The sequence below is a fragment of the Blastocystis sp. subtype 4 genome (genome assembly GCF_000743755.1).
Source record: "Blastocystis sp. subtype 4 strain WR1 chromosome Unknown seqid_0162, whole genome shotgun sequence".
In the NCBI taxonomy this organism is placed as follows: Eukaryota; class Bigyra; order Opalinata; family Blastocystidae; genus Blastocystis; species Blastocystis sp. subtype 4.
The window spans coordinates 1-24,308 of NW_014569385.1; the positions used below are offsets into that span (position 1 = coordinate 1).

Genomic DNA, 24,308 nt, shown 5'->3' on the forward strand with positions numbered 1-24,308 from the left:
ATACTTATGAGAAACACCACGATCAGCTCCACCTAATGGGAAGAAGGCCATGAAATACATTCCATTCTTATCCAACAGATCCTTCACTTCCCACTGTTGGAGATAAGGATGTAACTCAACTGATTGACAGCAGGTTTTACAGTACATCGATCCAGAAGAAGTTGGAGTCTCTTACTTGTGTAGTTGGACACTCCAATGGCTCTCAGAATGCCCTTGTGAAGTATTCTTCCAGTTTCCTCCAAGTTGGCATAAGCAGATCAATGTTGAATCCAAGAATCTCACACCCCTCTTTGGAACTACACTATGGTCAAAGAAGTAACCCTCTTGACGTCTCTTCTCCTCTTCAGGAGATAGATTATAGAAGTAGGGCTTGTGAAGAAGGAAAAGATCGATATAAGATGTCTGAAGATCATCTAATGCCTGGAGAATAGCCTTCTCTGCATTCTCTGGTTTCCAGTCACAGCACCATAGCTTTGAAGTGATGAAATGTTCTTCTCTCTTCACAATTCCCTCATCAATACACTTCTTGATAGCAGCACCAACTTCCTTATGGTTCATATACAAACAAACAGTATCAATGAGACGATATCCAGCCTTGATAGCAGTTTCAACAGCTTCTGTACACGAATTCCCTGTAGAGAGGTAGGTTCTAGAATCAAGAATTGCTTCAATCCTTACCCAAGTCCCAGAAGGGGCATCTTTACATCATTGTTCAGAATAACACTGTTCATTTAGAAGATATAAGCAATTGATAAGGGGTAACAAAACTATAAATCTGGGATTGAAGATCTTAGAGAAACTGCTCAACTTGTGCGGTGAGAGTGTCAATCAGATTACAAGAACTTGTGATTGACAAATCAACCTGACGTAACGATTACTCACTGTAACAAACGATAGAATTTCGCGTATGCCGAACCCTAGAAAAGATACAAGATCATTTCTTCCATAACAAACACTACCTAATAATAGACTCGTGTCTTTTTTCCCTGAAATAGATCCGTCCCTCTTAAGAGAGCATTGCATTCTTTACATACAACTGATTTCTCACTATTTAAATAACCACAACGCTTGCACGCAATCATTCCTTTCCTTTCTTCAAGGAGACTCGACTCTTCTGCCTTTGCTGGATTCAGACCCAAATCATGTTTAGAGAAGATACTAATAGGCTCAGAATCAGTTTGGCGAATACTATCTATCAGCTAAAATACGAGTACATACATAGAAAGAGATGGATCATCCACTTGACGATGAATCCACAAATAGTAAGCCAGTACAGCAAGACAGAAGATAAAACTAGTAATACCAAAGACTTTCCAAACAGAAACAAGAGGAGGAATTTCTTCAACATTAGTAGATAGAATCACTAGATAAGATAAAGGATTGATTAAGTACTGTTATTCGAGGAATCATACATCTCACATTTCGTCAACAGAGGAACACTAGCTGAAGGAACAGAAAAGACTATTCGTTGCTTGTTACCAGTTGACGACTCGTAAGTGTCTAGAATTTCCGCTACATTCGTGAGTCCATCGCAGTTTTACGTTTCTTTGTCATTATATAACATGCAATGGGAGCATTCACATTACTCGCCACATGGTAGGTAACACGCCGTCTCCATCGATAGATCTGGCGAATCTGGAAATAAGCTGTCTATAAGGATGAAATAAAGTCAATACCATCTCCAGTAATAAAAGGAATGATCTTCGAACGATTGGCATGAAGATTAATATCATCAGGAATTGCTGTACATTGAAGACTATACGGCGTTGATGGTTTGAGTCCCGCCATATTAAAAAAAGTAGATCCTATCTATCATAATAAATAACTCAATGTTACGAATGGCATGACCAGTTACTGAAACTTTCTGTACTTTGCTGTCTTGACTTTGCTCCAATACTTCACAATGCACCTCACAAGAGTATGAAACAATAACAGTAACACCAATGGAAAACGGATTGACGTTCTTAAAGGAAACAGTCATCAAAACAGATTTGGGAGTAGGAGTAGGCAATTCTGTTTCTTGGATATGATTAAATTGTGGTAAATTAGTTTTCTCTATCCGTAGTCCTATGTCTGATAGTAAAAATGAAAGGTTACCAGATTTCTTAGTATTTGGACTATTTGACAACTGTAAAATAGGCATAGTAGTCTATAGGATAAATTTCACTGGAAGGAAGAATACACTTTCACTTGCACCGATAACAAAAATAGCGCACCCTATACTAAATACACAACATCTAAGGCTTACAGAACAGCAAACTAACGTAGTCTGGCATAGTAATAAAAGAATAATAAACACAATGATTCTTATTACGTAACCTAATTACTCTTCAGTATCAGTGGATGACCCTTTCGTCTTGTGTACAACGATTTTGTGTATTAGGATAGCTTTCTAGCCGAAAGAAGTGAATTCCAATCATACTTCTGTAAGATGGTTTGCTGAATCTATTGAAGAAAATGGAAGGATTACTAGGTGTGACGGATATCATTTCGTTATCGATATCTCTGGAACTGGTTTTGTATTTAGGAATAAGCTATTGAACTGTAATCATAATTGATGCTTACACTGATGAGCATTATTTAGGATTCTGTTATGGAGAATCCTGCAAAAGTATTGATATCTCTTTTTCTCAGAATTTCATATTAGTATTAACGAATATCGTGCACTTTGGGTCATTAGATAGGAGAAATCGTTTCTATAGTTCTGAGTTTATTAATCGCCTCATAACTCATTTTGAAAAAAGGGGTAGGAGTGATTTCAATGACAGTATCCTACATTGCTTATTTTGATCGCATTGAGAGGGAAATAGGAAACGGAGAAACGGAGAAACTAGGTTGCTATCACAAACAAATCTTGTTAGAATGGAGGACCAACCAAAGGGGTTGAAATATAAGATCAGACCTTTTGCGTCGGGCGGTAGTGCAGCTTGTTTTTCGACATGTTGTGTAATTGCATACAGGTGGATGTTACATTCAGATTTTCCCTTTCGATATGGTTAAAACGCGTATCCTATTGTCAACAAAGAATAGCAATGTCCCATCTACATTTACTACTGTGGTCAAATACATTTGGAAAAATGCTGGTATCAAGGGATTTTATCAGGGTTTGTCTGCTGCGTTTATGCGAGAGGCAGTTTATGGAACGGCTCGTCTGGGCATTTTCGATTCACTCTCTGCCGAATTGAAGAGATCACAGAAAGTGGAAGTGATTCCCTTGTGGCAAAAGGCATGTTGCGGACTTGTGGCTGGAGCCTTGGGAGGAATTATGGGTAATCCTTTTGATATCGCTTTAGTACGTATGCAGGCAGATGGAGTGGCTCCTCCGGAACTGAAACGTGGATATCACAATGCTTTCCAAGCTGTATACAAGATAGCTCGAGAAGAAGGAATTCGTTGTTTATGGCGTGGGGCTGTTCCTGTCGTATGGAGAGCTATCGGTATGAATACTGGTCTGCTGGCCTCTTATGACCAAGGCAAAGAGTTTTTGATGCGACGTTTCCCTGATCACCACTACCTTTGTAGTTTTGGTGCTAGCGGTATTTCGGGTTTTATTTGTTCATTCACTGCGCTTCCATTCGATCTGATAAAGGTTCGTATGATGAATATGCGTGTTGATCCTAAAACTGGTCAATTCCCCTATCGTGGATTCATTGATTGTATTATGAAGATTTATCGAGAGGAGGGGTTCATGCGCTTCTGGAAGGGATATTGGGCTTTCTATTCTCGTTCTGCCCCTCATGGTATGATCACTTTGATGACTAAAGAGTTCTTTACAGCTGGTTATAACAGGATCTTTCGATGTAATTAGTTGTTTACCGTAGCTTTTCACGCAATTAGTTTGGTGTGTTTGTTGTACAGACAATAAGAATCCAGAATTAATTGTTTGCAATTACTATTAATGAATATGGGTTGAAAGAACATTACTGAAGAATTGAAATATACAATAGATTAATAGTAGTGTATTATTCTCTATCCTCTTCAATTCATTATAATTATTCTATGAGTCCATCATTTGCAAATCAATGTCAAACATTTAATCATAAAGAGAATGAGTACCATTTTTATTAATTCTCAATATTGGTCTAGTACTGTTGGCAACTTGTCAATCTACGAAGAAGTACTACCTAGTCCAATTCACTTATTTGAAGGATCTTTATATTCACCATTCGTAAGAGAGAAACAAACATACGTTAACAATCACTTACCAATTGATTCTATCCTTAAATGAAACACAACAGAAAGGTCCTAAATAGAACAAAAACAATTTGTATAACAGAGTTTATACTCAACAGTAATGTAGGTCTAAGTCTAGTAAATCGTGATTTGGGATTCCATTGCGTCGTAATTCAAATATATAAAGTAAAGTTATTGTTTGACTGACTGCCAAAAGACGAGCAAGTAACTCAACCTAAACTGGGCGCTACGACATACAGTTAAGATAAATCCGCATAAAAATGGAACAAGGAAGAGAATATATTCGACGTGCTGTTGAGCTTGATAATCAGAGTAATATTAAAAGAGTTATTGTAACGTAGACAAGTATGAAGAAGCCATCCAGAACTACAAAGAAGGAATAAGCTATTTGATGAAGGCTATTGTATGTATGTAATTGAAATCCCTGAATTCTCTTTAGATGAGAAGAATCCTTATGTAGTATCTAATATGAATGCCCGAATTGAATCATACCTCAAGAGGGCAGAAGATTTAAAGAAAGTTGTAGATGGTATGATCCAGATCTTTTTTAAGTAACGTAGAAAAGAAGAAGGAACCCAAAAAGAAGGCCGAAGGAGGAAAGGATGACGAGGATAAGAAGCTTCAAGATGCATTGGCCCAAGCCATCGTGACTGAGAAACCGAATATCAAATGGGAGGATGTTGCTGGTCTGGAGGTTGCAAAGGAAGAGTTGATGGGAGCTGTAATTCTTCCTTCTCTTCATCCCGAGTTCTTTGAGGGAAAGAGACAACCTTGGAGAGGTATTCTTCTCTATGGTCCTCCTGGAACAGGAAAGTCTTACCTTGCCAAAGCTGTTGCCTCGCAAGCTGACAGTACCTTTATGTCCGTGTCTTCTTCAGATCTTGTGTCGAAGTGGCAAGGAGAGAGTGCACGGTAGATGTGAGGTTGATGAGTGATTCCTAGTCTTGTGAAGCAAATGTTCAATATGGCTCGTGATAGGAAACCTACTGTTATCTTTGTGGATGAAATTGATTCCCTTTGTGGCTCTCGAGATGTATGTCTGGGTTAGTTGAATCAGAGATAGGGAGGAAGTGGAAGTTCTGGTCAGCGTCAAGTCTTAAATGAATTCCTTGTTCAGATGGATGGTGTGGGTAAAGATCAAACTGGTGTATTGGTACTTGGAGCAACGAATGTGGTATGTGAGAGTGTTAAGAATGATCGATAGCCATGGGAGTTGGATGCTGCTATTCGTCGTCGATTCCAGAAACGTATCTATATTCCACTCCCAGATGAGGTGGCACGTCGTACTATGTTCAAGATCCATTTTGGTAAGGAAGGCCATACTCTGAATGAAGATGACTTTGCCTATTTGGCATCACGTACAGAGGGCTTCTCTGGTTCTGATATCAGTGGTCTGGTGAAACAGGCTCTTATGGTCCCTGTGAAGCGTATTCAGAAGGCTAATTATTTCTATATGGATCAGAACCGTATGTTCCATCCTTGTGATGCTAATACTGCTGGAGCTATCAAGATTAGTCTCTTCGATCTGCCTAAGGGTAGTGTTTCCGTTCCTGTCTTTACACGAGTCAGAATGGTAAAAAATGAATGACATATAGGATGATATAGAAGAGTTGCTGAAGCGTGCTGTAAAGGCTGCTTCTGAAGCCGAATTGAAGCGTTATGTGCAATGGACTAAGGAATTCGGTGAAGATGGTGTTTAGTAATGTTTGTAACAAACACATGATAAACCATTCTCTTCAAACCCAGCTGCTTTGTGTACTTCTTTGATAGTTCCTTGAGGAAGAATGATTGGCATAAAGATATCCTCCTTTTTCGCCCGCACATTTGTAGGAATTGTTACAGTACCAACTCCTTCAATTCTATCTTCTCGGAAATGTCCTTCTACAAGTAACATACATCTTCTTCCAATTACCATAAACACTATAATTCTTGAAAATGTAGGATCCCCGTCCATCCCGCAGATCACTATGAAACATTCCTTTATAAACATCTCCAGTGCCATATGTCAGATTTCCACTTCCTTCCAATTGGTTCATTTTCATTTGACCACTGTACTTCACCACTTCGTCAACGTACTCTTCCTCTAAATGCCGTTCCGCTTCTTCTCGTGCTCTTCGATCGACTCCTTCTTCAGCCTCCTTAACACGATCACTTGTATGGGAAATGAGCCGTTGTTGCTTCGGATAGCACTCTTCGCCTGTGTCACGGTCAATCAGACGTAAGCGACGTTGTTGACAAGTAATATCACCCTTTCCATCTCGCATGTCGTTGCTCCACTCGCCTACATATGTATTACCACGAGCATCGACCAATGTGCCTGTTCCATTCCTCTTATCATCCTTCCATTCGCCATCATATACAGCTCCATTATGAAACAAATACACTCCCTGATTGCACCGTAGACCCTCACGGAAGTTTCCCTATTCATGATCTCATCATTTGTCTCCTACTTCATACACATCACCGTTATCATAATAATAAACACCATATCCATTGATTCGGCCATCAGCAAAGTCTCCTTTATAAACTATCTCATCTCCTCGTGTGTATTCACCTTTCCCATGTTCATGATCATTTACCCACTCGCCACGATAAACGATCCCATTGCTATAGTAATATTCCCCATAACCTTCTCGTCGGTTATTGTGTACTTCACCTTTGTATACCTCACTGTTTGGATATTCGACAGTGAATACACCATTACTCGTAACACCTTCTGTCTTCTCTTCAACAGAATCCTTTGATACACCATGAAGAGGACAATAATACTTCACACCACGTAGTCTATAGTTGATAATTCCTAGTTCTCGTACCCATCCTCTCCATTGAATACAAAGATGTAATAAGTAGCTGAATGAGAGTCTTTTGGTTTCCAATATCGTAAGCAACGACCATGCATGTAATTGTTACAACCAGGAACACAACATTTCTCTGTTAAACCCCGGGAACTCTGGCAAACACAACAGGTCTAATCCTCATTCTCTCCATGAATAACAACATGCTGGAAATGCTCAATAGCCAGCGATGAGAGAGGCATATGTTCATTCATGGGGTTCTGACTATCAATGAATCAGCTCTATTGTTCATACACATAGATGGGCTCCATTGTGGCATAACTGAGAACAGAGAGATAATTGGAGTATAGTACACATGATAAATGACACCACTCTCCTTCCATCGATCGCTTCAAGGCTCCTCCAGGAAATTGACAGCATACACATAGAGACTTAGCAAGTGGAGCTACGAGTCACACCTAACAAAGAGTTGCACCCTTTTCATTCCATGCCTGATATAAACATGGGTCACATACCCAGTATCGTGTATTGATGGCCATTGTAGCTGGAGTAATCTCGAGTCCATAGCAGAGCTACAACTCAATTCTCTCTCCTATGGTTACAGGATGAACATATACACCACACTGACTACATCGAATTAAATGGGTATTCAATGCAGCTCCTCCTTTCTCTCCAGGTGAATTACACACGTCACATACATCCACGACTTCCTCTACATGTCATTTCCCCAAATCTATCTCACCAGTTCGGGTTGTTTTGCGGCGTCGATTCGCTGGATTTAACAAGCGTTTACGAATGGCCTCTAAGCTCTCTCCCTTTGTGCGAACACCGCTTCCAGTGATAAAGGTTCCTGTATTCGCTAAGTGATCATGAACATAACACTTGATTGTAGTCATAATAGCTGTATCTGCGTTGATGCACACGAGTGCCTTGAATAAGCCAAACTCATTTTCTCCCATTCCGTACAGCACAAAGATACCTGTTGAAGGTTCCTCGTACAGGAGATTGGATGCAAACCGAGAGTAATCGAGAGTTGACTTGGGGAGAGTGGAGGAATCAAAACTTTCCGCCTTCCCATAATAGGCAATTCCCAATCGAAAACTTTCTTTGATTGGAACACGCGAATTCTCCATGTAGAACGATCCCTCCCACAACCCACAGAACTCGCATGCATACTTTTTCAAATGTGTAGATAAATACTTTTCAAAATCCTTATATTGCGTCTCTAAACCGCGCCGTCGACTCTCTGTGAATATGTCAAAGTTCTGCTTTTCATTTTCTGGGATAAAGGGCCAAGTTTTACTCGATCGTCTATATACAAACGTTTGAGAACGAGTCACCGTCTCTCGGTTATCTTTAGATACATAATTCCAATGTCCCTTCCATTCGGGATAGAACTGTTTATAACTCACAGTACCTCTCATCACCACCGTATTCCCTAACCATCACTCCCTTTAATAACAAACTACCATCTGTTATAGGAACGCTCTCTCCACTCTGTCCCTTGCATTCCCGCTCTCCCATTCTCTGTAGTTATGGAGAAAGGATGAAATAGATATTTCTGGAATTCCCATTTCCGGACTTGTTGTAGGGACAATAATTGTTTTGATTCCTTTGCCTCCATTTTTCGTTTTCTATTATCTCCTTCGTGGTGGATATCTGGAATGCTGGGACTGTCGTATCGAGTTCCATGCAGAAGACTTCTAAGGAATATCAGGATGAAAGGAAGAGTCGTTCCTCTTCTTCAAGTTGGGTTGTGAGTGTGCTCATTACTTCAGGTGTCTAGTCCGATATTTCGTACATATACCTCTCGGGGAAGTCTTCCTTTTTCGCAGAGTCAGCCGTTTCCAAGGTCGACAGATTCCTCAGGCACTTTTGTTTCATCCCATTATAAAGTATCGTTATGTTTTATTTCCGAAGTAGATGGATGAGAATGCAATTGTGGAGTATTTAAATCGCAAGGATCTCCAGTACAAGGAGAATGCAGAGGAGTTTATGATTCGTGAATGTATGTTCTGCCCGAAGCCGCACTACAACAAAGCGGATAATCTCTACAAACTGTTGTTGTCACCTTTTATAGTCATCTTTAGATATATTAGCAAAAAGACAGGAGCCTTTATTTGTCATCGTTGTGGTACTTGTGGGTCCTGGTTTGATTTCAAACGCAAGCAGGGTGATCTCCAGAGTGATCAGTCCGTTCAAACGGTTGTACCATCCAACGATAAGGTGAATCCATCTGTTCCAGACACAACAGACTCCTGGAACCAGGTTCACCAATTCGCCTACAATGCTATTAAGGAGTATACAGCCAATCTACGTGATAAGGTGTATCCATCGGTGTGGAAGAGTCTCACAGATCGGACCCCCACTGGTCGCTGGTTAACGGAGGAAACACTCCGGAAGTATTGTGTGGGAGCATGTCAGAAAACCTTCGTTCTGGATAATGGCGAGAGTCGAACTGAGGATTGTGTGGTCTTCCCCTGGATCTCCCTCCAAGACGATGGGACTCCTCTGGTTCATCGCTACAAGATTCGATCCATTGAGACCAAGAGCCACATGCGTTTGGAACCTCATGGAGGAGATTGGGGTTTCTTCGGCTGGCACACGGTCCCTGCCAACTGCAAGTGTTTGGTTATCACGGAGGGAGAATACGATGCAATGGCTGTATATCAGGCCACAGGAATGCCTTCTATCTCGCTTCCGAATGGTGCTACCTCTCTTCCTATTCGTCTGCTACCGTTACTGGAGCCTGTTAAGGAGATCATTCTATGGATGGACTTCGATCGGGTGGGTCAAGAGAATGCTCAGCGATTTGCGAAGAAACTGGGTCAGGGACGAGTACGGATCGTTCCTCCTCCTCCTCCTCCTTCTTCAGATGGAGAATTGGACGCATCCCAGGGTGTGAAGGATGCTTGTGATTGTCTTCGTCGAGGTCTCAATCTCCGGCAATTTATGGACCGAGCGAAAGCCTTGCCTCACGATCAGATTCTAACCTTCTCAGAATTGAGAAATGTTGTGATTTCTGTGATTCCTGAATTCTAGGATATTTACTACGATCTTCTGCATCCTTATGAATTGCAAGGGACTCAATTCACATCACTTCCCTTTTTGAATCAGACACTCAAAGGCCATCGTCGGGGTGAACTGACTATTCTCACAGGACCCACAGGTTCAGGGAAGACTACGCTACTGTCTCAAGTGAATCCTTCCATCTCTTCCTGACACTTAGTTATCCTTAGACCTCTTGAAACAGGGTGTGCCCACATTGTGGGGTAGTTTTGAGATTGCGAATCGCCGACTTGGAACTACCATGCTCAAACAGTTTAGTGAAGTTCCTTTATCACCTGAGATGTCTCACAAACAGTTTGAGGCCATTGCTGATCGATTCCAGCAGCTTCCCCTGTTCTATCTTCGATTCTTTGGAAGCACACAAGTGGAGCAAATTCTGGATGCGATGGAGTATAGTGTTTATGCTTATGATGTGGAGCATATCATTCTCGATAATCTCCAATTTATGATGGGAGCTACCTTCAAAGGATATGAACGATTTGATGCTCAAGAACGAGCCCTCCATGAATTCCGAAAGTTTGCTACGAATCAGAACGTTCATGTAACACTTGTGATTCATCCTCGGAAGGAGCCAGAGGAACAGGCTCTCAATATAAGCAGTGTGTTTGGTACCGCAAAGGCTACTCAGGAAGCCGACAATGTCTTGATTCTCCAGAATGAGAACGGAGTGAAGCGTTTGGAAGTGAAGAAGAATCGATTTGATGGAGATTTGGGTAGTGTATCCCTGACATTCAATCGGTCACGGTTGATTTTCCAAGAAAAAGTGAAGAATGATGTGAAGGAACCGCAAGGAAAACATGAGGTTTCAGACCCAGTTTCTATACAAGAGGTGAATAAAGCAAAGTTGTTAGGGAAAGCAGCACATGAGATTATTATGGGTTAGTGTATTATAAGATTGTTTGATTCCATCATCACAAACACATTCGCTATCTATTATACGCTTGAAATAGTTGTTCATATTCTCGCAATAAAACATCAAGAAACTTGGTTCGCCTTCCAAATGAAAGAGCATTGTCATTTGGGCCATTAGGGAGAATATTTAGATTGATACATGTCAAAAGGTTATTAACTATTCCTTAGCATCCCATCATCACTTCTACCATTCATTTGATTCTTTGCTGAGTGTTCCACTACGCGACCAAAAAACTCCACAACTCGCTTCAAAGTATAAAAACGCGCTGGTTCCAATAGCAATAGAATCATTGTTACACTCTCTGTGATCTCGTTGGGATCTGTGAGTATTTGAACTTCTTCAATAAAGGGATACAACATTAAAGGGAATAAACGTACTTTCACCAAATACAGTTTGATAGCTTGACACATATCAAACACAGGAATATAATTGTGTAGCAACCAGACATCTAATGTCATTCCATCCACCAGGTTATGCATTATCCGTTCACTATTCACACTGTCCCCACTATGACGGAATATTCCTACCACATCTACAGATTATTCGCTTCTTCCTTGTTTACCCAATCCATTCTTCTCCACATATTCACACGCTTGTTGGATAAACCGAGATACATGAGTCTCATCACATTGTTCCTCGAGGGGAGGCATGATCCATCCTCCCTTTTCCACCACATGCTCTGTCTGGCCGGATAAACGGATCCCGTGACGTACCGAACCAGAATGCAACAGATCAATACTCCTAACAGAAGATGACTGAGACATCCTTGATGGACTCTGCCCATTGTTATTGATAGAGCTAGATACACCTGGAGATAAGAATAGGAATACAAACAAACTTGAAGAAGAATCTCGGTTTAGAATAGACTTTTTCTATTAGGTATAGCCATTCAACAACATATACAACGAAAATCCGCATGTCATCAGACACAACAATATCCAAATCCGCTGCAATATACTTCTATAAGTAATACCTTACAGAGAATACAACTTGTATTTGTTTCTCATTATTGATATATACAACCTTTCGCAGGGCCTTTGATGATAGAAATGATTTACAGTAGGTTAAGAAGAGTCGGAAACGAAGATTAGCCTTCCACACCCATCTAGATTAGAAGAGAACTTAATTCCTACACTGCTTTAACAGCCTTGCGGATCTCTTGAGAAACAAGCTCACGCAATTCTTTAACAGCTGCATACTCTCTATCAGTTTACGAAGCAACGGAATCCTACGACACTTTGATGTAGTCAAAAGATTCGATAATTAAAAAGATGCCATACCCATTTGGATATTTACTTAACATCTACTCATGTCAATCCATTTCCACGATATACATGAACAAAAAGAGAAAACTCTTTAGTGATATCCTTTTTACCTGAAGTAAAGAGAGCAGGTAAATCTAGCATGAAGACAGGAAATCCATCTGCTGCATTTCCTAACGAATTACTGATGGAAAATGAACCGAACCAATTAATCGAAGCCAATTGATCGTTGCCATTTGATTCTCGTTTACAAGAGGAAGGATAACATCAAGATCCTTCTTTGATTGGAATGATGTATGCATTTAGCACACCTCCACCAACAAAATGACTATCTGACAGTCTAACGATGAGTTAAGAAGAATCCGTTAGGCGCAATTTGGGAGCCCAATACTCAGTTAGGCGCAATACTATGGACAACAAACAGACAACTATTTGATATCTCGTAAATCCATCTCAAATCTATTATACAGTTTGGTGCTCTTGCGTGGTGATGAAGGAGCGAGTGTCTTGTCAAGAATCTATATAACACTATACTCTTATACTCTACTGCTTTGTCAACATCAGCCTGCATCTCTTTTAACTGGTCTGTGACCGTCTTTTCAACAAACGCTAGAGGAGGCGGAATCTCTCCTTGAGGCATTTCTCCGAGTTCGTTCATGGTAAATCCAGCTGCCCGTCCTTCCATTGGTTTCTTTTCTCCTATTCGTGTAATGTATTCTTCGTATCGATCATCAATATAGCTACAGATATGCTTTTTCAGTTGCGAACTTCGATCCTTAAGGAGTTCCGTTTTCCTTCCCTCCTCCTTCATTGCCACAAATACACCATTCAGATTCCGAGAACTCCCAAGGAAATTGATAAGCTGATCCTGTATGGATGATGGCTTCTCCACATGAGGTAGTCGCAATGTGAGGATTGATAGTTCTGTTGCCAATTTTGGTTTTGTTCGTCCCATTCGATAGGCCTCCATCCGATCTACTTCAGTTTCTTTGTAAGCAAAGAGATAGACAATACTCCGCACATGATCCTCCAGGAAACTTAATTTGCAGTCAGATAAGAGTAGATAATTGTGGATATTACTGAGCAGAACCATTTTGGGATGATTGCGTTTCAAAAAGATGTCAACAACCTATACTTAAATACAATCAACATTCACTACAGTAAATCTTGTCAGCAAATCCACATAGACTTGAGGGAGTTCGCCCTTCATCAGTTGGACATTCATTTTCTTTTCTAAATTGGATTTCGGAGTTTCATCTCTTTTTTGTGCAGTTTCAGCTTTTTTATCCCTCTGAAGCTTCGAGATGGACTCCAGAATGAACTGCCTTTTGGCTTTCCACTCACTTTCAGGAGATTTACCTCCAGGTACTTCGTGTGCTGCAGAATGAATTGAGTTCACCGCATTCAACAGGGCATTCCGTCGACTTTGTTTTTGTGGAGAAGCTGCATGAGATACCATACCACATGACCCACTTGTGAGAGGAATTGGAGCAGAACGTTTTCTTGAGACACTTGTTTTTGCGTCCATTGGATTAAGACGATCCATTCTGTCTCAGTATTCAAATCTGGATCTATTCATAAATGTATCCCATCCAAACACTCACTACTTATTGTTGTCACCAATTCAAATAGGGAATCACCTGCACTAAAGAGAAATCACTTTTCTTCCTCCGAATTGATGGAAACCAGGTCTATTCGACACACAAATGGAGAATCTATGTAGATAGTTTAAAAACAAGGAGCCCAGAAAAGTGGACCGAATACGCCATATTGGGCATCTTTTCGATTTCAGATTTCTCCCCATCGAATGAGTTACGGACTCCTAAAACATCTGAATCCGAGTGAAACTGAGATCCAAGATCGGGCGAAAGCTGATATTCAATTTGCCATTAATCAGTATGTGATAGAACCGTCAGTATTGATTGCTCTTCATGATGAACTGACGAAGGAATGTAGCGTCCCCAATCCTGACTATTCGGCTATTATGTACTTGTTCTTCTCGTTCATTGCACTCCGTGATTATTATGGGACCCTTGTGAAATCGGGATCTGTAAGTGCATCGGATGCTAATAGATTTAAAGTATATTTCATATTGGAATTAGATTCTAGCTTGTCCTGAGTCGGAATATTCCAGATATCAACTGGATTATTGAAAAACGGAGATCTCTAGCTTATAGTCGAATTCCATATACACCTCATCAGGTGAATGTTTTGTCTTTGTTTCAGTTTTCGCCTTTGAAACCAAGAAATTACTCTAGAAATAGTTCTGCCATCAGTTATGATTTGTATTCTTCAGTTAAGCAAACTTCGCAGGATATACGTTCTGTTCTTCCTGTTCGATCATCTGTAAATCCTGTGGGTGCTCCTCCTGTGTTGAATGCAACAGTAACTCCTCCTACTATAAGTATGACACATTCTCGCGAGGTTCCACCTCCAACCGTAAATACGACCGTATCTCCTCCAACTGTAGCAACGACTCCCACTCAGGTTGAAGTCTCTCCTTTAGCTCCTTCCAGCTCATCCCAGTATTATAGTGGTAGTAGTATTTCTTCAGCATATAACAGCACTTCAGGATACAGTACGCCTACCGTCTATCCACTCCAGTCAACGTATTGTCCAACTGATCCTATGTATTATCAATCCTTCAACAACTCCTTTACCTCTCCTCCTCAGAACCAAGGATTATCTTCCTCATATATGACTCCTGTGGAAGTACAACGAGGTTATTCCCCGTCTGCATATCTACAGTCTCGTTCTGGTTATGTTTCTCTTGGAACACCAGGTGTAGTGGGAATGGGGATGCAACCTGGTACTATATCTGCTGATATGTTAAAACAAGAGTTTAAGAGCATGTTGGCTCTGGATGCGATTCCTGATTATGACTATCTTGAATTCGGGAAGACGGATATTGAACACTCCTGTAAAGTTCTCACTCTATAATATGTTGGTTGAAACAAACATAATCTAAAAGCAATTATTCCTTCTTTCTCTTTTTTGTCACCGAATCCACTAATTTCGCCATGTTTTTCGTCTTCACGAACATTGGATTCGTCACATCAATGCTATAATCGGAGTTGGTAACCAGACCTCTGAAACGAGGATCATCCGTATTAATCTACCCAGTATACTTCCTCTCCACTCATACCTCAAAATCATCTTGAACATCCTGCTTTGATCGCTTCTTATTCTTCTTTCCCTGTTTCTCTGCATCCTTACGAATCTCCTTCATATCAAAGTTATGTTTGAGTTCATCTCCCTCATCAATCATTAACAACTCGAGTTCTGCTCGCTTCTTTGCATCCTCTGGGTCCTCCTTCTTCTCCTTCTTTCCTTTCTTTCCTTTCTTTCCCTTTCGGTTACGATGGTTCTCTGCATCCAGATCAGCAAACAAATCTTCCTCCTCTTCTGCCTCGACACCCATCTCATCTTCTTCCTGTACTTTCTGCTTTCGCTTCTCCTTCATCTTACGACGATACTCCTCGTAAATACTCAATGATTCCTTTGCCTTGTCTTCTTTCGCCTTCTCCTCCAGATTCTATCTCTCACCAATCTTATCATTCTCTTACTTTGCTTAGCGTGGATTTCAAACCAGGAATGAATGTGATGTCTGCATCCTTCTCTTCCTCTTCATCATCCATTTCCTCCTCTGTTCCCTTCAAAAACGATGCATACTTCGTACGTACATCTTCTTCCTATACCTCATCTCCTTTCCTCACACTCACGTCCTCTTCATCACTATCTGAAGAAGCCAAGTAATTACTATAATCAATCTCTCCCTTCTCATTCTTCTTTGACGAACGACCTTTCACCAATTCATTCGTACGCTTCTTGTCTTCTCCATCCCAACTCAGCTGGACATTGCTGTGGCTGGACACATCATTAAAATTGGTGACAGAAGGATTGTAATTCTCAGGAACAAAGGTTGCCTTGTCCTTGATTGAACTTGTATCAAACACCATATCATCTGGAATAAAACGAAGATCCAGAATACTTCCTGTTCGCTAGTCTAACACACATACCTCAGTTCGTACCATAAACTCTGTGCCATCTGTCAGTTCATACAGACTATTTGCTGTGAACTTGTTATCACATTCGATCACAGCAAAGTAATAACGACGTCGTTCACGCTCGTATTTCCTCAGTCCTAGAGTCCATTCTTATTCTTTCCCCTACGTGCCTCATCCACTTTCTCTTCCTGTTCAATGTCTTCCTCGTCGAAAGACTCCCTATCCTCTACGATACGACCTTCTGGACCGTATTTCTCCTCTTCTTCCAGTCGCTTCTTACCAAATTCTGAAGGATAAATTGTCACACTGTACACTGAACCACCTTGCGAGAATGATTTGAAGACGGATAGAAGATCCACTGCCTAGAAGTCACAGAAGAATCCAAATCCGACAGAAATAATATCCCAATTCAGATTAACACAAGCAAGACGACGAGTAGCTTCTCCATCTTCGATCTATACATTATCGTCTTGTAAAACACACACCACTTCTTCTTCCTCCTCCTCTTCTGGTTCTTGTTGCAGTAATACCTCATCTTCCACCTCCGACTCGGAACTACTTTCCATATCACTCGCCTCTCCACGAGCTCGTCTCTAACCTTGAGCTGAGGTCATATTCCGTACATTCAGCTCATCAAGTTGAGCAAGCAAATCATCCTCCGAGTCCTCTTCATCTTCTAACAATAAACCAATTATTCCTCATTCCAAACTCTTGTGCTGTTTCCGATCAGTGCCAAAACTCTTCTTGAAACGCTCATCCACTTCTCCCTTCACTTTGTCCTTTTTGATCGATCGAAATCTCTAAGCAACTCATTCACAATTTATATCAAATACGGGATCGTTCTTAATATCGGCAAAACGAGGATCTTGATCAATGGCTTGTTCTACTTCCTTCTTTTTAGAACTAGCAGAGTTATTTCTTTGTTTTGGCATTATTTAAGTATACTCCCAAACAACAATGGGTGGTTGTGGGGAGTTTCATTGCTGGATGAAACAACATTTTTAATAGAGATTCAAAGACAGTTCCCTATGATAATGTATGGGATCACTCAAGACCGTGGGTGACTGTGTTGTTTCTCCCATATCTCAACTTTTAGCTCTTAAATAATTCTGTATCATATTTTGGAATCCAAAGTTCGGGAATAACGTGCTCGCCTTAGCATCCAGGAGATGATGGGCAACTGTGACGGAAACAAAGTCGATAATACGTATCATAAACGAAGATTTCAAGTGGAGTCTTCTTCGTCGAAAAGAGCGAAGCAACTTGACAAGGTGGCTTCGTCTTCAAACATATACTCTGCAAAGAATGTCAAGAGGAACTATTTCATTAGCAATCCTACTTTCTCAGTTGCTAGTTAGTGCATTTGCAGTTGGTAAGCATGATCTGAGAACTTGACAGAAAGGATGTGTTGAGAATGAAGTTGTATGCTCGACAATGTATGGACAAATATCTACAACCCAGTGCACTCGATACTTCCGACAATGTTTCAATGGAGAATGGGCAACTCCCCAAGAAGTGGCTCGAGGAACCTACTGTTATCGTGGGCATCAGGTGAACACAGCTACTTGCAATCAACGTGGAGGTATGAGCTGTTCGTTCACGGGTATTCGATGTATTGACGGGGATATGAATGTCATTACAACACAGTGCACAGATTATTATCAGTTGTGCAACAATGGAGTCACAAGTGATGCCCTAGGAACCGATGGTTCATATTTGTGATCTATTTCATATCTAGATGGGTATGCTTGTTATCAAGGAGCTGTTGTGGCAACAACAGAGTGTCCTACTACTACTTGCTCCTTCACAGGTCCAGTTTGTGTGACCAAGCTTAATCAGATTGTATACGATACATATACTGATTACTATGCTCTTTGTGAGAATGGAATCATCTCCTATCCCTATCCTGTGGGTCCTGGGATTCAATGCTACAATGGAGAAGCTGTTTATTCATCAGGAACGGTGCCAGAAGAGAATTATACTTGTGACTTCGAGGGTATTCGTTGCTTAAGTACAGATGGAGTTTTCCAGAGTGGATACTGTCTTGAAAACTACCGTCGTTGTGTGGATGGATTGTTATCAGCCCAACAAACTGTGGATCAGGGATATATTTGTAACAGTGGTCAGATCCGTTCTTGTGATAATTGTCAGTGTCGTGCTCCTATCCATCGTTGCAGTTTTGTTGGGATTCAGTGTGTTACGGAATTTGGATACGTAACAACAGAATTCGCAACAGACTATTATCGCGAATGTGTGAATGGATATTCAACCATTCCTTCAAGACCTCCCAATAACTATAAGTGTAAAGATAAAGGATTTGTATTGCCTACAACGTGTGATTACATATTACCCAATTCTTTATGTAATTTCTGTCATAATATCTGTGTAAATGAAGATGGAACGAGAAATGATTATTCATGTACAAGCTACTATGCCACTTGTCAGAATAATCTTGTGAATACTACTCTTGTGCCTGCTGGGTATCAGTGTCTCAGGGGACAACTTATCCTTTCTGATTTCTGTTCTGTCAAGCCGACAGAGCCTCCTACTACAATGCCTCCTACTACAATGCCTCCTACTACGGAGCCACCTACCACTGAACCTCCTACCACTGAACCACCAACTACCCAACCTCCTACTACTCAACCTCCTACAACACAACCTCCTACCACTGAACCTCCTACAACTGAACCACCTACTACTCAACCACCCACTACTCAACCTCCAACCACTGAACCTCCTACTACCGAACCACCTACTACGCAACCTCCTACTACGCAACCTCCTACTACGCAACCACCCACATTACCTCCCTGTCCAACTACTGAGGCACCAACGACACTCCCTCCTTGTCCTCCTACAGACGAACCTACTCCTACTCCATGTATGACATGTCCTCGAGGCCCTACTGGTCCGAGAGGAGAGACTGGAGCAACAGGTCCAACTGGTGAGCCAGGAGAAATGGGTCCTCAGGGTCCTACAGGTCCAACGGGAGAACCTGGTGAAACAGGCCCTGTGGGTCCCAGAGGACCTGCTGGACTTGATGGAATTCCTGGAATGGAGGGTCCAACAGGTCCAACGGGAGAGCCAGGTCCTCAAGGACCTCAAGGAGTGACGGGACCTCAGGGACGACAGGGTCCTCAGGGTCCTCAAGGTGCTGAGGGACCCACTGGAGAGCCGGGACCCAGTGGAGCGCCTGGAGCTACGGGAGCTACGGGAGCAACAGGTCCTATGGGTCCTACAGGACCTACTGGAGCACCTGGACCCAGTGGAGCACCTGGAGCAACAGGGGCAACAGGCGAAGAAGGACCAGAAGGACCAGAGGGTCCAACTGGAGCACCTGGTGCTACAGGAGCTACAGGTCCCACGGGAGCGCCAGGAGTCAGAGGAGGCACTGGTCCCAGAGGAGCTACAGGTGAAAGAGGAGCTACGGGAATAACTGGAGCAACTGGAGCGACAGGTCCCTCTGCGAGTATTGAGGAGGATGAGCGTCTTCTTCAGTCTATGAACTTTGTAGAGAAGAACAACCTCCAGTTGACCCGTTCGGTAACTAATCGGCTAACAGTCATCATTCCATCCGATACATCCAGTCAACTGGATATGTGTGAGGTGGCGGCGTAGGAACGAAATTGAAATATGAGAACTAGAGTGAATGTAGTAGTTCAAGAACGTCAGACAACCTCCGTGGCTCCTTCTCCGACAACCATCACTTTCTCCTGTGCAACAAGTTGTCCTTCAACAATGGATTTGAGTTCATATTGTGAGTATGAGGGCTGAATCTGATTCATAGCGCTTCCACTTACAAATGCTTGTGTCCAAGTGGTCATTGATTGGAATTGCAGTGATCCAGCAGAAACAATTCCTGTGACAATGAGATGGGTGTGCTATAACTAATCTGTTTATTCTATAACAAAAATGAGAGCAATCTACCATAGAATACTTCTTTTCACGCACTTGATGCACAATATCATTTAAATCATTTGTGAAATTCAAAGGAGGTACATAAAAGACTTTGTTTGTAAGATCGAGTTTTCTTCGAATGTAAACATAATCCCTTTTGTTCACAATCTTCGAATAGCGAATAGATCGATATATCAAATCCGAATTTCTACAAATTGATCGATAATACGGTTCGAAGAACAGAGGAGGGAAGATCTCCACCAGTCCACTGTATGGTAACATAAAGAGAATATTAGTGAGTCCAGCACCATGAACTGATACCATTACATCAATTGGGAACATAGATACAACCTGTTCTGAAAATGACATTTTCTGGTTCACTTGAATAGTGAGTTGAGTCTATGAATTAAAAGTCCTCAGTACAACCACATCACTAGTATTCTGAAGAATTGATAGAATCTCATCCTGATTAATCATTCCTCGATTACGAGTATTTCTATCCACAAAGCGTAAATGAAGCTTATCTGGAGGAGACAGAGGTAATGGTGTACGGTACCGTTTATAGGCAAGAAGACGAATTTGATAAGCCTCTTTCTTATCAATAAAACATTTGATCATATCTGTTATAATTGGTACGATTATCTCATTATCAAAGAGAAATAATGATTATACAGCACTAGAAGAACAAAGTATACCCCCTGCCTGTTTGTATTCATCATTTTCAACAAAGTGAGGAGTGAGATCAATTCCATTAACATCAGCTTTGAAAGTATCCATAACAAGATCTTGGTAGCCTCGAGCATAACGATAATGACCTTTGAAATCGTGTGTATAGTGATTCATAAAGTCGATGGAAGGGAAGGGAACAATGGTTTTCATCTACAATCAATACATTGATTATCAGATACAGGAGGGAACATTTGATTAAGTAAAACATATCGAATCAGCTGAATACTCCATTCTGAGTGATGATACATGTTGTTCCAACCACGACCCATTATCACATACATACCATCCACAATACGATGAGAAGAAGGAAAGGGAGCATAGTGAGGCATCACATGAAGAATCTCACGGAAATTGCTCCGATCATTAGGAATTCGAAGGGACCGGACTGTAGAATTAAGGTAGAGATAATGCGTATAATTGGTGGTATAAATATGAACAAGATTCGTGCTGTTCTCAATGCACACATTCTGTCCATACCACCAACCATACTTCGCATGCAGCCATTCAGGAGCCTTAGATTCTTCTCGCTTCTTTTTCATAAACAAACTCCAGGTAACAGGATTCCTATGGTTCAGAACGAGGAAAAGAGAAACTTGGTGTTAATTGTAAGGAATTTCCGATTTCGAATAGTATTCGTTGTTTGAGGAATCTGCCGAATCGATGCATTACACACAAGATCATCTTTATGGTACATAACAAATGGATACGATAAATTTTTGTAATAATCAAATCGAATAACACTTGCATTTCGCAGAATCTCTTCAACAGAGATGTATCGATTGTCAACGTCCAGTCCAGGAAAATCCTCATCTTTCCACTGCTTCTGAAAGAGACTTTGTGGAAGCTGCGGAGTTTCAATTCCTGTCTTCGTAGTTTCAACCACAGATGCATTTTCATAAAAATTCCTCAAGATTGGCCTTCTTTCTGCAGTGCGAGAAAGAATCACTGTCTCCGACTTCAATCCATTGGTTTCAATAACACAAGAACTGCACGGATACTTGGTTTTAATAAGAAATCTATCCCTATTCAAACGTTGCACACAGAAATAGCACAAAAGCAGCACAGTCATTCCAAACAAGAAACAGATCTCTCCCTGACCGCTCATTGCTGCCCAAACGTGAGAATGCGGAGGTACTCAAAATCAAATGAGAAATGGAAAAAACAAAATATCTCATTCTTTCGGCAATGAAACGACCACTAGTTTTTGGTTTTGTCGCAGTGAAAACTGGAATAGAGATTGAATCATGCCTGAAGATCTTGAGTATGCTCCTGATTGCGAGACTGTCGAAGATGCCAAGTTGAAGCTTCCTACTAAGGTAATTGACAAGGTGGAAACCAAGTCGGGAGAGGAAGATGAGGATCTGATCTATCACGAGTAGGGATTGAATAGGTGCACTCATAGGTGTATAGGCGTGCTAGATTGTTCCTTTTCTTTGCTGAGGATAAGTATGGTGATGAGGTTCGTAAGAATATTTGGAAGGAGAGAGGAACTGGAGATATTCGTATTCTGAAGCATAAGGAAAGCAAACAAGAGAGAGTTGTCATGCGTCAGGAGAAAACTTTCAAGCTCATTTTGAATCACATTATTAATCCTATGACTGTTCTTGTAACCTTTCTGGTCTGGAGTGAATCTGTAGAAAGAAAGTGCTGGAAGTGACCGATCTTTTGCATTCTTCTGCGAAGACTTTGCTGACGGTGAGGTAAAGCCTGGAAACTATGCCATTCGGTTCAAGGACAATGCTACCGCTCAGGAGTTTAAGAAGCATTTTGACGAGGCTCGTCTTTGCAATGCCAAGTTGGTTCGTTGGGTGATGGATAATGGATAGGATCTTTGGAAAGAAGGTGGATCTGGAGACCGGAAAGATCGAGGATCTTGCTGCTGCTGAAACAGCTACTGAACCCGCTCCTAGTCAGGAGTAAGTATCCTTTACCAATTGTTTGTTACCTAATCAGGAACATCATTTTGTTTTGATATCCATGACTTCTATTAGTAACTCGTTTCTTTTTGATGGATCAATTCAGAACAGTTTGAAAGACATATAAAGATGATTAGTAGAGTGCTTGGTATTTCTGAATACAACAATGGATTCTCGTCTCTTTAGGTTTTGTTCATGAGGAGGATTAATTGGGATAGGTATTTATGGAGTACAACAGCAATTCATGTGACAGCTGATGGAGCAGCGAATCTCTTGTATAGTATGTTTCCAGAAGATCGTGAAACCTTTATTCCGGATTTTATAATCGTTTCTTCTCTGTGAAGTAGTGAGTTCTAGGGTGATTTTGATTCGGCATCAGAAACAACTCTAAAATTCTATGAACAACATGGAACGACGATTCTAAAAGATCCAAGTCAGGATAATACCGATCTTGACAAGTGTTTGCTTCATATTCATGAACGTTATCCCAACGTCGTTTTGTCTGTAGTATCTAATTTGTAGCTTCACGTAGTTATCTATGGTGATCTGGGCGGTCGTTTTGATCATTCTTTCGGTATCATCAATTCGATGATGGTTGCAAAGGATTTTTTTGAAGATTTGGTGCTTGTAGGACCTAGAGGGACTCTTCGTATCCTCAAGCCAGGAATGAATATAATTCACCGTTGTGATGCATTCTTGAACAGAGATGGATTCACCTGTGGACTTATTCCAGTAGGTGGGTTTGTATGTTCTCATGTATCAACAACGGGATTGAAGTGGAATCTTCAGGATTCCTCTATGCAGTTTGGATACTTGGTCAGTTCTTCCAATTGCATGATTGACAACAGTGTTACTGTTGATTGTCCATATCCCTTAATCTGGACTCTATCCATTCACTGGGCTCTGGATTCGTTTGTTTGTTATCATACTCACTAGCATTACCTGTAGTTGTAGAATGACTAGAATGTGTGTGGATACCATGATGGAAGATGATAAGATTGATGCGAACAAAGAGGATGTAATAGTCAGCATATGCTACAATAACTGTATCTGTTTCATCATTCCATTTGTCACTCTGATCCAAGCATGATGGATTGAAGTTGATTCAAATCCATTCATCATTCATCAATCATTCATACTATCAAATACTATCAAATGACACTTCCCAGAATGGGCATCCAATGAATGGATATGAGAGAAGGAAGATTCTTAGACTCAAATGATTCATAGTACATGAATGAACCCCTTTCAATGTGGATATGCTTCAGTTGATCACAGTTCATTATCAAACATTTGCTTCCTTGTCTATGCTTCTCATTGAGACAGAAGCTACCATATCCAATAATAACACCCTCCAATGCAGTCAATCCATCAATCACAAATTGATTCACATTCTCAAAACAATCATTTCCAATCTCAATTCATTTCAATGATATCAATGAATTGTTCAATATCAATGATGATATATCAGGATTGAAATGATCATCAATAATCAGAGATTCAATACAACTAGTAACAATCAA

General features: G+C 41.0%; 12 protein-coding genes across 12 annotated transcripts; 6 read left to right on the forward strand and 6 right to left on the reverse strand.

The window, feature by feature from the left end:
• Positions 1-171: 171 nt before the first annotated feature.
• On the reverse strand, positions 172-731 carry JH06_2676 (diketo-d-gluconic acid reductase; the record flags this gene model as incomplete). The annotated part of the gene is made up of 2 exons (XM_014671454.1): positions 172-649; positions 679-731. 2 exons carry the CDS (start codon positions 729-731, stop codon positions 172-174), a joined length of 531 nt encoding a protein of 176 aa, XP_014526940.1.
• A 2,261-nt stretch (positions 732-2,992) lies between these two features.
• JH06_2677 (2-oxoglutarate malate translocase) lies at positions 2,993-3,899 on the forward strand (the record flags this gene model as incomplete). The annotated part of the gene is made up of 2 exons (XM_014671455.1): positions 2,993-3,800; positions 3,859-3,899. 2 exons carry the CDS (start codon positions 2,993-2,995, stop codon positions 3,897-3,899), a joined length of 849 nt encoding a protein of 282 aa, XP_014526941.1.
• A 555-nt stretch (positions 3,900-4,454) lies between these two features.
• Positions 4,455-5,894, forward strand: JH06_2678 (vacuolar protein sorting-associated protein like; the record flags this gene model as incomplete). Its single annotated transcript, XM_014671456.1, has 8 exons — positions 4,455-4,506; positions 4,536-4,601; positions 4,634-4,723; positions 4,755-5,106; positions 5,137-5,227; positions 5,258-5,368; positions 5,399-5,767; positions 5,790-5,894. 8 exons carry the CDS (start codon positions 4,455-4,457, stop codon positions 5,892-5,894), a joined length of 1,236 nt encoding a protein of 411 aa, XP_014526942.1.
• Positions 5,895-7,447: 1,553 nt separating this feature from the next.
• On the reverse strand, positions 7,448-7,885 carry JH06_2679 (hypothetical protein; the record flags this gene model as incomplete). The annotated part of the gene is made up of 3 exons (XM_014671457.1): positions 7,448-7,561; positions 7,592-7,701; positions 7,732-7,885. 3 exons carry the CDS (start codon positions 7,883-7,885, stop codon positions 7,448-7,450), a joined length of 378 nt encoding a protein of 125 aa, XP_014526943.1.
• Positions 7,886-8,912: 1,027 nt separating this feature from the next.
• Positions 8,913-10,941, forward strand: JH06_2680 (mitochondrial DNA helicase; the record flags this gene model as incomplete). The annotated part of the gene is made up of 4 exons (XM_014671458.1): positions 8,913-9,049; positions 9,080-10,001; positions 10,032-10,187; positions 10,219-10,941. 4 exons carry the CDS (start codon positions 8,913-8,915, stop codon positions 10,939-10,941), a joined length of 1,938 nt encoding a protein of 645 aa, XP_014526944.1.
• A 569-nt stretch (positions 10,942-11,510) lies between these two features.
• JH06_2681 (hypothetical protein) lies at positions 11,511-12,377 on the reverse strand (the record flags this gene model as incomplete). The annotated part of the gene is made up of 6 exons (XM_014671459.1): positions 11,511-11,843; positions 11,875-11,931; positions 11,962-12,076; positions 12,105-12,173; positions 12,204-12,274; positions 12,306-12,377. The coding sequence occupies 6 exons, from the start codon at positions 12,375-12,377 to the stop codon at positions 11,511-11,513; spliced, it is 717 nt and encodes a 238-aa protein (XP_014526945.1).
• Positions 12,378-12,661: 284 nt separating this feature from the next.
• On the reverse strand, positions 12,662-13,458 carry JH06_2682 (hypothetical protein; the record flags this gene model as incomplete). The annotated part of the gene is given in 3 exon segments (XM_014671460.1): positions 12,662-12,751; positions 12,763-13,362; positions 13,393-13,458. 3 exon segments carry the CDS (start codon positions 13,456-13,458, stop codon positions 12,662-12,664), a joined length of 756 nt encoding a protein of 251 aa, XP_014526946.1.
• Positions 13,459-15,207: 1,749 nt separating this feature from the next.
• On the reverse strand, positions 15,208-17,172 carry JH06_2683 (pre-rRNA-processing protein ESF1; the record flags this gene model as incomplete). The annotated part of the gene is given in 11 exon segments (XM_014671461.1): positions 15,208-15,348; positions 15,379-15,768; positions 15,800-15,925; positions 15,956-16,234; positions 16,253-16,377; positions 16,407-16,602; positions 16,633-16,695; positions 16,720-16,826; positions 16,839-16,916; positions 16,950-17,040; positions 17,074-17,172. The coding sequence occupies 11 exon segments, from the start codon at positions 17,170-17,172 to the stop codon at positions 15,208-15,210; spliced, it is 1,695 nt and encodes a 564-aa protein (XP_014526947.1).
• A 502-nt stretch (positions 17,173-17,674) lies between these two features.
• On the forward strand, positions 17,675-19,861 carry JH06_2684 (hypothetical protein; the record flags this gene model as incomplete). Its single annotated transcript, XM_014671462.1, has 2 exons — positions 17,675-17,948; positions 17,979-19,861. The coding sequence occupies 2 exons, from the start codon at positions 17,675-17,677 to the stop codon at positions 19,859-19,861; spliced, it is 2,157 nt and encodes a 718-aa protein (XP_014526948.1).
• A 50-nt stretch (positions 19,862-19,911) lies between these two features.
• JH06_2685 (glycosyltransferase) lies at positions 19,912-21,408 on the reverse strand (the record flags this gene model as incomplete). Its single annotated transcript, XM_014671463.1, has 5 exons — positions 19,912-20,124; positions 20,171-20,539; positions 20,567-20,782; positions 20,813-21,019; positions 21,049-21,408. 5 exons carry the CDS (start codon positions 21,406-21,408, stop codon positions 19,912-19,914), a joined length of 1,365 nt encoding a protein of 454 aa, XP_014526949.1.
• Positions 21,409-22,113: 705 nt separating this feature from the next.
• JH06_2686 (GTPase-activating protein) lies at positions 22,114-22,789 on the forward strand (the record flags this gene model as incomplete). Its single annotated transcript, XM_014671464.1, has 4 exons — positions 22,114-22,244; positions 22,280-22,475; positions 22,507-22,664; positions 22,696-22,789. 4 exons carry the CDS (start codon positions 22,114-22,116, stop codon positions 22,787-22,789), a joined length of 579 nt encoding a protein of 192 aa, XP_014526950.1.
• A 191-nt stretch (positions 22,790-22,980) lies between these two features.
• Positions 22,981-23,721, forward strand: JH06_2687 (thiamine pyrophosphokinase; the record flags this gene model as incomplete). Its single annotated transcript, XM_014671465.1, is given in 3 exon segments — positions 22,981-23,112; positions 23,143-23,289; positions 23,308-23,721. 3 exon segments carry the CDS (start codon positions 22,981-22,983, stop codon positions 23,719-23,721), a joined length of 693 nt encoding a protein of 230 aa, XP_014526951.1.
• Between the last annotated feature and the right edge of the window lie 587 nt (positions 23,722-24,308).